Here is a 12,217-nt window from a genome sequence, read left to right as displayed (position 1 = left end):
AGATCATTTCTGAAATTGAAAGATTCTTCTTTACTTACATTTAGCGGAAGGCATACTAACAACAGCTGTCTCATTTGGTGATGAATCTGGTTTTTGATCGTAACTGTTAGAGTTGATTATATTACGTTTCCCATTTTCTATGATTTAATTAATATATAAAAACAGCACACTCTCCACAGCACTTTATTTTTTTGCAGAGTATAATAAAAGCCTCATCCACGTGTTTCTTAAGAATATCAATCAGTGATTTATCATTAAGAGATGATGGCAACGAAATAACCTGCAAGTCGTCCCTGATGTTATATCACTGGATGAAGATGGCTGCCTTCCAACTTTAACAAGAAATGAATCGAGCTCTTCAGGTTATTCTTCTATCTTCTGTTATAGGCGTTCGAAACTGTTGATAAACGTTTTTAACAGTTGTACAGTGCATTTTTTTTTGAAGATATATACATTATTGGACGCATCGACTCGAGGAAACCATCATTATAAAAATAAGCCCACAATGGTATATTTCACGATGGTTTATTTACTTTATATAGCATTTTCATCTCTGATGGTAATTAGGTTCTGTTCTGCAACATAGAGGCGTCATACTGGTTGACGAAAATCACTAACTACGTTATTTTAGTAACAGCTGTGCCATGGTACGATCCCAATCCTTAACTCTTACAGAATGTACGAAATAGCAAGGCTTGCAATATTATAGAAAGCCTTGAATGGAATGAGCATACCAAAACAATAAAACGCGATAACGGTAGTTTTTTCTAGAACGAACTAACTGTTTAGTCAAAATTTCCACTGATCTACTCAACAGTTTCCCATTATATAAAGTTTCCAGGTGAAAAGGATAAGAGAGAAAGTTACCCGAACGATTATGAAAACTAGTTCTACTCTTCAAAAATAGTTCTTCCAATCGTGTTTGACATTCGAAAACTTCCCTTTTCTCTTTAGCTATTCCGCCAATATTCTAAGTATTTCTTAAACAACGTTATATATTGTCAATACGGCCGGCGCACGCCGTAAATATCTGATGATGCATCATTCCAAACATGATCTCGCTGATTCGTTATTATTTTTTTTTATCAACATTCTACTCATTAATGTGATTCTCTACACAGAACCTCTTTTAATTAGTATGTTGGATTTCTGTTATCTTATGCTTGAAATTTTCTTTCAGAGTTAATTTTCCTTTTAGTATTTTTTAGGAGACGCTGAAATAGTTGTTATTTGCTCAATATTATTGCGTAATTATTTGCTCAAATAGAGCCACATGTTTACTTACATACTCAACAAAATATATACATGTTTTCATTTCATAAAATGGTTTTCAAATCGATTTGAAAATGACATTTTGGCTGAATTGAGAATTACTGGTTCTGTTTGCAGCGCTACTTTGTTTAGAAAATTCAGAATTTGATGCAGTTAGTGAATGTGACTGATTGGTTTGTGTGAATGTTCCCTAATAGTTATTAGGGAACATTCCAGTGGCGGCTCGTGGCTTGAAATCGTGGGGGTGCTGCAACTTTCGGAATATACATACACACTGTAAGTACGTATGTACGTGTTTGGATAAAATATCAAAATTATGGTAAAAATTTAAAAAAAAATTAAACATGAAAAAATATTGTTTATTATCGATAAAATTATGCAGTTTGGTATAATTCAAAATTACTTAAAATAAAATATATTATTCTTGTTTTGTTTCATGAAAAAATATTGTTTATTATCGATAAAATTATACAGTTTAGTATAATTCAAAATTACTTAAAAATAAAATCCATTCCTTTAAAAATTGTTATTAAAGAAAGATTTACAATTTTTGGACATTACAATTAAATCCTTTAATTGTAATGTTCCACTGTTGTTTATATTTAAAGAGAGGGAGTAAACACGATAAGCACTACGAACACTCTTCTACTGGCGCAAACTGTATATAAACAACAATGGAACTGCGCGACGGATAGTGCCGCATTACGCTAATAGCTCGCATCTCACTATGAGTGCATATGCTTGCAGGCGTAGCAATATGACACTGTGGTAAACACAGTGCTGCTAGCGTCCGTCGCCCTCCTAAGTGCTACAAGATGGGTTTTTATTATTTTTTATACAAAATAAGAGAATTGTATAGGATTGTTGATGATGAAATTAAATATTACAAGCAAATATAAATAAATTAATAAATATATTTATATATCGAGAAAAACTGGGAGTGCTGCAGTTTCGCAGTTCCACGAACCGCCCCTGGAACATTCACAGATTCATGTCAATGATATGTGATGTCAGCTTACTCTTAAGTCAACTGCATGCTGATAAAGATCACAGGTGTCTGATATCAAAATATATTTGATAAGTATTACTTTAGAGAAACATGTTTCGACTCCATGTTCATGTATTACCTATCATAATTATCAGAAATCGCATAATAATAATAATAGTGTCATGGCCAGTTATAATTTCGACTGATTTCTAAAATTGCCGTTTGCGCATGCGTGTAATGTTACAGAAATTATGTGGATATCAGGATGTTTCGTAAACTCTTTATTTTCAAAAAAAGTAAAAAAACGAGGAGGGAAATGTTGGCTTGCCTTTGGTCGCAATCACTATATGCTGCTCTCCTCGCCCCTCCCCGGCTAAAGTGAGTATTCATAAACAGAACTAGGCATTTTGTCCCATTCCTCCGCCAAAACTGCAGTCAGTTCCTATAGTGAAAGTAGATGTGTAGGTCTCACCGAAAACTTTCCAACTCTCTCTAGATATGCTTTATCGGATTCAGATCAGGATTTCAATTCTACTGTGGCTGGGTCTAACCTTTGCACTTCCATTTACTGCACGTGTTGGCACAGCCCTTACAGTATGGCATAGTGTATTATCATGTCGATAATGCACCATGTTTGGGTCGTTTCCACAGAACTGCCATTGTGTGGGTCAACACAGAATTGACCAGATTATCAGTATACCATTCAGTGCTAATTTTGTCGATGAGAAACCCATACAAAATTGCTTTGTTTCTTAAATCGTTAACTTAGATAATTTATTATTATTTTTAAATCATATACTAAAAACAATGAACAAAGTATGAAAACTAAAACATTTTTGGTTTTTAACTTTTTTTTTAATTTTCATATTTTCTATTTTTAATTTTTTAAAATCTGTAGTTCATTCTATTCATCATTTTCCTTGTTTTCTTTTATTTATGCTTTATTTTCAACACCTTTCTCATACCTTATGTTCTAGACTAAATCAAATTTGGCTCTGAATATTTTGTTATCCCCACCTTCACTCTTTTTAATGTAAATTAAAACTTTTATATTACTTATTCAACTTAGCCTCTGGTTGGAGAAATGAGGTAGCTCCATTACCTAATAAGTTTATTATTATATAATAAGGTGATATGGAAAGAATATCGCGAGAATAAGAGTGAGAGATGTTATAAAATATATAAAGCTCAGGGCAGAAAAGTAACTAGTATTGTGAGGAAAGCTAAATCGAAGTATGAAAAAAAAATTGGTCATGCAAGCTGAAGGCTATCCAAAAGAATTTTATCGTTATGCCGCAAGAAAAAGAAAGAACGCATGTGGAAGAATAACTTTATTGAATGCAGATGGTACTCGAGTGTCGGAAGCTAATGAGATTGTTCAATTAATGAGTGGTCATTTTGCTAAGATATACCAACCAGGTGTATGTATCATGGTGCACGGTGCTGCTACTGTATTGGATGAAGAGTCATAGGTTCATGAAAACGAGGTTGAAGAGCTGTTGCATAACCTGGATAACAACTTATGTATAGGGACAGATGGAATATCAGTCCGTTTGCTAAAGGAATGTTCAGCCGAATTGGCTAGGCCTTTCACATGTTTGTATAACTTGAGTCTCAGCTCAGGAATGATACCACAAGAATGGAAGGAAATATATGATAGTTCCCTTCTACAAGGGTAGTGCAAAAACTGATGTGTCTAACTACCAATCTATTAGTATCTCTGGTGTGGTTGTGAACATTTTAGAGAAGTTGGTAAGAACGCATACAGAAATGAATAGACAAATGCAAGAAACCCATGCTGTTTCTGCAAGAAATCCATGTAGAAACAGCATGGGTTTACTAAAGGAAGGTCATGTTTTAGCAATTTGCTCATATTTTATAACAATGTTACGGCGGAGTTGGATAAAGGGAATGGTTATACTATGATAATGTTGGATTTTTCTAATGCATTTCATAGGATACCATACGAAAGGCTGTTACATAAACTTTGGAATGTGGGATTGGAATATAAACTCTTGACTTGGATCAGGGGATGGTTGACAGACAGATATCAAAAAGTTGTATATAGTGGGTGTGAATCTGCAAGATTTAAGGTGATCACTGGTGTAATCAGGGTTCAATCCTTGGGTCATTATTATTCAATCTATACATTGATGACATCAGGCAGGATCTAACATCAGATGTGCAATTGTTTGCAGATGATACGAAGATAGGCAGGGAAATCAGGGATGCTACTGATATTTAGCAATTACAAAATGATTTGAATAGACTGGAAATTTGGGAAAACTAAAATAGCTATCAGTTTAATGTTAGTAAGTGTAAAGTTATGCACTTTGACGTGATTAGAGTTCCAGCGGCATATTATATGAGCGGCTTTATGCTACAAGAAACCGAAGAGGGAAGGGATCTTGGTATATTGCTGGATAGGAATTTGAAGTTCAAAGGTCACATAGTAAAAGTTGCAAATACAACTCAGAGGATAATTGCGATGTAGAAGCGAACCTTGACATGTAAGGATAAGGAAGACATTTTGACTCTTTATGAGGCTTTGATAAGACGACATCGAAGTCTTTGATAAGACTTCTATTTGCGCAGCTTTGGTGTCCCGGGTTCCAAGGGGATAAAGAAGCCGTGGAAAGGTGCAGAGAACAGTTGCAAAGATTATATCCGGATTATGGGATTTAGATTATGAGGACAAACTGCGAGCATGTGGATTGCACTCTGGTTAATAGGAGAAAGAGGGCTGATATGATAGCGATATCCTATTAGGATATCAACTGATGAAATTTTTCTTTATATGGAAGGTAGGGAGAGAACACGAGGGCATCTATGGAAGTTAAGTTTGTTCACAGTCAAGAAAGGGATAAGAGCTAGGTTTTTCTCCCGGAGAGCAGTGGAATAGTTTGCCTTTAGGGGTAGTGAGTGCATCTAGTGTGAATGAATTTAAGGGAAGGTATGAAAGCTGGTTTGGGTGATTTATAGCCTTCTTCGATGAGTCCTCCACTCTCTGGAGGTCTCAGATAATAATAATAATAATTATTATTATTATTATAATTATTATTATTATTAGTCGTAGTAGTAGTAGTATTACATGAATGCATTTATGGAAATTATGGAGACAACTACCGTGTTTGAATAAAGTTCGAAAAAACACGGTAGTTGTCTCCATAATTTCCAAAAATGCATTCGGATCACCGTGCAAGCCTAAAAGAAAAGTATTACATGAAGTTATTATTTTACTTTTAAGGCTGAAAATAGGTGAAAGAATCTTCAGAAATGGTGAGTTTATGTAACATTAAGGATGTATTAGATAGTTATTAATGGCAGGAGAATATATTAATTAAAATTATATATAATTATGTAATTTAGTATTGAATATACAGGTGTTTTTATTATTTATTTATTTTTTGTGTAAGTAAGTAGATGTAAAAAAAACAGAAAGCAATAATGAATAAATAAAAATAATAAAAAATATCTGAGCGAATGAAGGAAAAGATGAGCTATATGCGAATTATAGCACAAACTAATCAATGCTCAGAGCTACGTATTATGCAAATGGATTTGACCGTGAAATATAATTCACAATTTTTTTTTTTTGTTTGTTTCAGTCATCGGATTAGTCTCGGACTGACTTTCTTCACAAACATTATATATATATATATATAATTACATGTACTGCATAGTTTTAATTATGAATTTTGGTAATTCGTTGAGTTCATATCATGCCAACGGAACATCGAGCGCTTTACGCTACATGCCGTTTTATCTCTTTATTAACTAAGCAAGTTTATTGATTTTGCTTATTTCACAAGTTCTTCCCGTTGATAATATTTCGCAAGAGAGCGGTCTTCTCTCTTAGCATTTCCGGGCATAAACATATCAGCTTGCTCAGTATTCGGAAATTTTGGTTTCTGTTGATTTTACCAGAAAAATCAGATTAACTGTTATATGTCATATGTTTTGAAATTAAATTACTTGTATGTACAAGTTCTGTTCTCTTCTTAATTCCATAATAATTAAGTAAGAAATAAATAATTATTGAACATTTCTCATTGTAGAATATTGCGTGCTTAATACACTGGCTTTTGCAATCGAGATTTCGTGCGATTTCTAGCTCTTTTTACCATATTATACAGTACTACTTAGTTACTATTAAAAAAAAAATAACCATCATAAAAATTCTTTGGCTACAGTAAAGCTCTTTCAGCTCGTTGTTGGTAAATATTAGAGCAACTGTAACAATATTTTAACCTGTATTTGAAACGTTTATTATTGTAACCGTGGAAACAAACACGTAATAATGCAACGCCTGGGTACGAGACTGTGGCTATGAAACAGGTTGCATTGTTTCGTCACTGCTAATGCTAGTTGAGGCGCGAGCGTCGAGCGTGAGCCACAGTAGATGACGGCTGTGATTCACGTCGCAAAGCTAGGACCTGGTGGTTTATAAGCTTTCCGCTAACCTCATGGACATGTAGCTACGCGCATCGTTACCGGTAGAACGTTGGTACGGCTCTTCAGGAATTGTTCTAAAGTCAATTCAATCGTTGTAGGCCGTTTGCGTGAAGCTGCACATGGTTGTACACCAGAAGGCCTCGTATTGGCAATACGCACAATGCCACATACAAAGGCGGTCCACCGCCTAATCATTGGACTTCTAGCGATTTCATTAACTTCGGCCGTAGTGTATACAGATCAATTTGTTATATTTGTGAAAGGCGGACCCGAAGTAGCCAGGGAACTTGCCAGGAAACACGGGTTTGATTATCTCGGCCAGGTAAGACATTTTTAAATGAATAATATAGATTTCAGTACTGCATTAAACAGCTTGTGTAGTTTTGAACAGTTGTCACACTACCGGCAAAGCGGTCCGTACGATTTTTGTTATTTATTCGGTTTAAAGAATGTTTCATGTGGTGGCCGCAGCAACCTTACGAAAACCGGTTCACAAACCTATATTACTGTCATTGACATCTACTAACCTTTACGTTAATTCGGCTTACCTTGGTTGAATTTTTGAAGTAAATATTGCGTAATGCGTACACTTTCATGCACATTGTAGTTGAATGTAATGTTACCTTGATAACCTGTGTATAGTGTTATTGAACGAAACAAAGGAGCTAGAAAGTTTTTGAATTTTATGAAAAGTATTTCAAGTTGGCTTTATGCTAGTAATGAAAAATAACTTGCCACTGATTTAGTGTGATTCATTGCAAATATATATAGAATAAGTGGCACGAAATAAACAAGCGATATTATTCTGGCTTATCAACGTGATATTGCTATTATAATTAATACTTCTATTTAGAACTCCAGTAATATCATTAGCAAACTTAAGCGAGCACTATCTTTAGAGCTGATGCAGTCTAGAATGACGGTAAGTGTTGTAATAATTTTTAACCAAATGGGACAGCAGTAATCGATTAGTTAATTAGCTGTTATAATTATATTAGTTTTATTTCTTGTTTTTGTTACTTGACTAAATTCATATGATAACAAATCAGAACGCTACCGACTTAAACTGTGAGATTGCTTTTTTGATGTTGTTTGATGTAATCGAAAGTCAATATAGGAATTATATATGAGATTTGGATGAAAACTAACCTTTTTTTTTTGTTTGTTTGTTTGTTTTCTTGTTATTATAAACGTGAAGTTTTATTTCATCCAAGAATTAGTTTCGGATACAATTCCGAATGTAAAATTAGTTTCCACAGATTATTCTCATGAATTTTCAGTATAATTATTTAGCAAGTCGGTTTGTAGATATTTGTGACTATTTGAATTTTAAAAAAAAATGCTAATAAATTGTATATCTTCCAGAGAAAGATATACATGGTTGTTAAGAGTTTGTGCAAGGTATATATCTGTTTGGTTTCATAATTGAACTCGATTTCGTTGGCTAAGTGCTCCAAATTGTTTAACTGAGTTCTCGTTCCTGAAATGTCAAGTTGGATGTTTTTGCAGGTCAATTAAGCTGCACTGCCGTGCTAACAGCTTTCTGGAATATTGAAATAATGACAGAAAAGAAAAAAGAAAAACATTTTCATTTATTTGAGATTTTTGGATTTATTTTATCAATTATACTGATTTGAATTATGTGCCCTTATTGCAAGCTGTATAATAGCATAACAGCCCCCCCCCCCCCCCAGTTATTTATTTTAAATGAGGGAATTGTTTTGACCACGAAGAGAAAAGTTTCCAGTTTATTTTTATAATCTTTACACTCTGTATACTTACTGATTTGTATATGTGTAAATAATAATTATCAACTCCTTCCTTATTCCGAGCTAAAATGATGCAATTATTTCATCATACATAATTAGGTTATGAAACTTGTTACTAGTAATTATCTCGTATAAAGATATTTAACGTGCAGGCATGTATGGCTTCAAAACTGGGTTATATATGTGTGTGTGTGTGTGTGGCGAGATAATCATGACTGTTAGCTACTTTAATCTGCCCATTTGGACTTATCAAAGTAATAGATGTCTCTCCTTAATTAGATATCATATACGCTTTATGGATACAATTCATAGCCTATTATCATATTTCCATATACAAATTATATTGCTCATTTTTCCTGCAAGGATAGTGCTCAAACATCCCATAAAGAGAAACTTTTAATAGTACTAGTACTGAATTGATTGATTGCGTTGGTAGTTTCTTAAACGTTAGTCAAAATTAATGCTGAGGTACCAAAGGACACGGAAAAGGGCATTTTTATGTCGTTGTGTGTTTTCATCCGTTAGTTTGCTGTTTCCCTGGGGATTGTTAAATCCTAATTTCTGAGGAAACCTATCTTATTTGAAAATGGCTTACTGAATCACTTGAAAATGCATAGGAAATGTTCCAACTGCCCATGAAAAGATTTGGAATAATTTCTCTAAAGGACAGGCGATACTGTAAATAAACGAAGGGGAAAATGTCAGTTAATCCAGATAGTAACGATTCCTGCTTGCTGGTCAAGAATGGAAAATTCTCGGGTGTGTAGATCTGGTGAAAAATTTTATTTGTGCTATCCGTAATAAATATAGAACTGTACAAATGGAGCTAGCGTCATAGCATAATATTGACTAATCAAGAGGTTTGAAGAAAATTAAAATGATTAGACTATTTATGTAACTGATACAATCATATTGTCTTTCGTAAAGACAGTATTATTTATTATTAATCATCATGGTATTTTACCTGATTTCATTTGTGGACATTTTAGCGCATCTAAAATCTATGTGGAATTCTGTGATCATAAAATAAGTGCTTAAGAATAAGTAAACTATTTCCTTAACGCCTTTTATCGATATTAACCTGAAGTTGCAAATATTTGTTAATGCCAGCTATTTGCTGGTAAATGTCTTTTGCAAACTGTGAATGCTTTTAATGTATGAGGAGAGGGGGGGGGGGCAAAAACTATTGCTTCACGTAGCAGTTTTTGCTTCACGCACGCTGATGGCGAAGCACGTTCAAGTTACTATTACGTTGCTGTTAGAGTTGGCGTTCCTACCAATGCGATCACTACGTGAAAACTGTGCCTCTTATTACAGAAAGGTACGGGACCGTCTATCTCGCTTGAGGCGTTCCCCAAGTTCATCAGCCGTCATGGACTACGAAGCAACAAGAGAAAGTGGAATCTTTTCAGAGTGCACGCGCAGGGCAGCTTGATCGCCGGCAGCTGCATGGTGACTAGGTCGTATTGCCAACAATGTGCAGCTGATGTTATTAGTGGCAGCATTGTGGCGCTTCCTCTACACGCCGAACCTGCAAAATACCCCCCTCCCCTTCTTGTGGTATTGAAGGAGAAAATGTTGGTTTGTTCCTTGAGCATATTTTTTTTCCCTCATGCGAAAAAAAAATATGCAGAAATTGGAAGGAACATCAATCAGATGTTCCTTCCATTTTCTGGAATATTTCAGAAGTTCGGCTTTAGCATTACTTATGGGGTAACATTTTTTGCATTACGTTTCTTAAATTCGTGATTTATTTTCCTGACAGTTGATAGTTCGGCTGTCAAACTATAGTCAGGAGATTTTACTCCTGGGTATACTTTTCTTTTTCTTTTTACTTGATTTTTCTCGCACATGGATAATTAATGCTACAGTAGGCTAATAGACCCTTAAATAATAAAAATTTCGAAATGAAATCGCACAATCATATTACATCGTGAAGTGTACATTATGCAGACCGATGGATTTCTGGTACACTACAGTTTTAGGTAAGGGCGTAGTTCGTGTCAGGCCACTGATGCTTAAATACGTACGCAATCAATAAAATAATGTCAGGGTCTTTTTACCTGAGAAAGAAGGGTTGGGCACCATCCTTATGCATAAACCGATACAAAAAGTTAAGTATATCCTGATAAGCACAGTCTGGGACATCAAACTTAAAGTTTACTCAGTACATGGAGAAGCTTTTAAAAGTTATATCTCATGGGTCACAGTACCCTTAAACTCGGCCCTGGGTGCAATATGGAAAATATGATTGGTCACACACACGCACTGTGTTTCTTGTTAAGAGGTTAGTTAACTTTACATTGTTACGGTCATCCAAATAACCAGGTAAATGGGTTATATAGGAGGATGGCGCACCTACCTGTTCTCGGGAAATTTCATGTCCAAAACACATCACATCATAACTATTTCAAAGAAGCAGGTGTTGTATTAAATATACAGTATATGCACAGATGTTATGATGACACGGTTGTCTGCATACGAATACAGGAACTGACATAAGTTTCACATCCTGTGTAATCTGCCTTTGCTGTGATAGCCTTTCTGAAGGTAACGCGCAAGTATTAAATAGCATATCAATGTGACTGGAAAATCTGTAGTGAATGGATTATCTTTATTTTGAGCTCTCGAATAATTTCAAGTTATCATCGCACAAAAAAAAAAAAAATGCAAGATCATCTGCATGCATAGGCAACATTGTAGCTTCACTTCTCTATGAATTCTGCTTTTATTTATTTATTTTTGCTTAACTTAGTTATAAATAGAGATATAATTTTCTTCCTAAATTAATGTTAAAATATGAGCGCCTGTAAATATGAGTCCAATTTACAAATGAACCAATTTAGAAAATCTACCAGTTATCAGTCAATTTGGCTCATATCGTAGTTGCGGCACGAACATACACTGTAATCTACAGCGGAGGAAAAAAAAAAACCTGCTCATATGAAATTTGGTTATTTACACAGTCATGATAAGCGTGAAGCTCTTGTCTTCAGGGAAAACGTATTGAGAATTCTTTGAAACATCCGGTGGTTGTTTCAAAGAATTCTAACATGACACTCTCCTTCATAGCTCGTTCAACGAATTTACGATTTCTGTCTGGGTTGGGCACATCTACTTAATTTGGTCATATAAGAAATTTGTTACTTCATAAACATCCCATGTAACCTAAGCTATATAGCACCTACACTGAAGTTTAATTTCTTACGTGTGCTCTTATACGGGTACTGATATTAAACAAAGTGATGAGTGATGATTCTTCAACTTTCATTGCTTAAGCAGTACACTTCTGTATTAATACAATCTTCTCAATTAATCTAGGTGTTCGCATTACATACATTTTATATGCGAATAAAAGATGCATTTGAAAAGCAATTTAACGCAGTAAGTTGTGTTTTAGGTAGATATCAGGAAGGCGAATATTGCTTTCTTTATCAAGTATTTGAAGCATAAATGATAATTGTTGGCCATCTAGTGAGTTAAGTAATTTACTTAATTTACTCATCTTGACTATCTGTTCTTTTCTCGTCTGTGCATCATTTTATCTTATCTGTATCATATTCTTTGTCATCCTCTTTCGGAAGTTTTGTAAGCTCATTTCCATCTCCCATTTCATGTTATATTAATTGGCCTGCCATGGCGAAGTGACTCGATTTATCTGAAATCTGATTAATGCTCTGTTAGGACAATTAATTCTCTTTGCAAAATATATTATGGCGGTTAGTTGGGTTTA

The 12,217-nt window shown here is 34.5% G+C and overlaps 1 protein-coding gene across 1 annotated transcript in view; it reads left to right on the top strand.

The window, feature by feature from the left end:
- The first annotated feature begins 6,776 nt into the window (after positions 1 to 6,776).
- LOC150098214 (furin-like protease 1, isoforms 1/1-X/2) overlaps positions 6,777 to 12,217 on the top strand; it is a 469,518-nt gene continuing 464,077 nt past the window's right edge. The window contains 1 exon segment of the mRNA XM_090405967.1: positions 6,777 to 7,037. Within this exon segment, the coding sequence (XP_090262093.1) occupies positions 6,876 to 7,037 (162 nt within the window). The 5' untranslated portion in view covers positions 6,777 to 6,875.

The sequence above is a fragment of the Typopeltis vanoorti genome, chromosome 16 (assembly GCF_054136105.1).
Source record: "Typopeltis vanoorti isolate ZY-2024b chromosome 16, IOZ_Tvanoo_1.0, whole genome shotgun sequence".
NCBI classification, from domain to species: Eukaryota; Metazoa; Arthropoda; class Arachnida; order Uropygi; family Thelyphonidae; genus Typopeltis; species Typopeltis vanoorti.
Note: the sequence above shows the minus strand (reverse complement) of the source record. Positions and strands in the feature narration are given on the sequence as shown.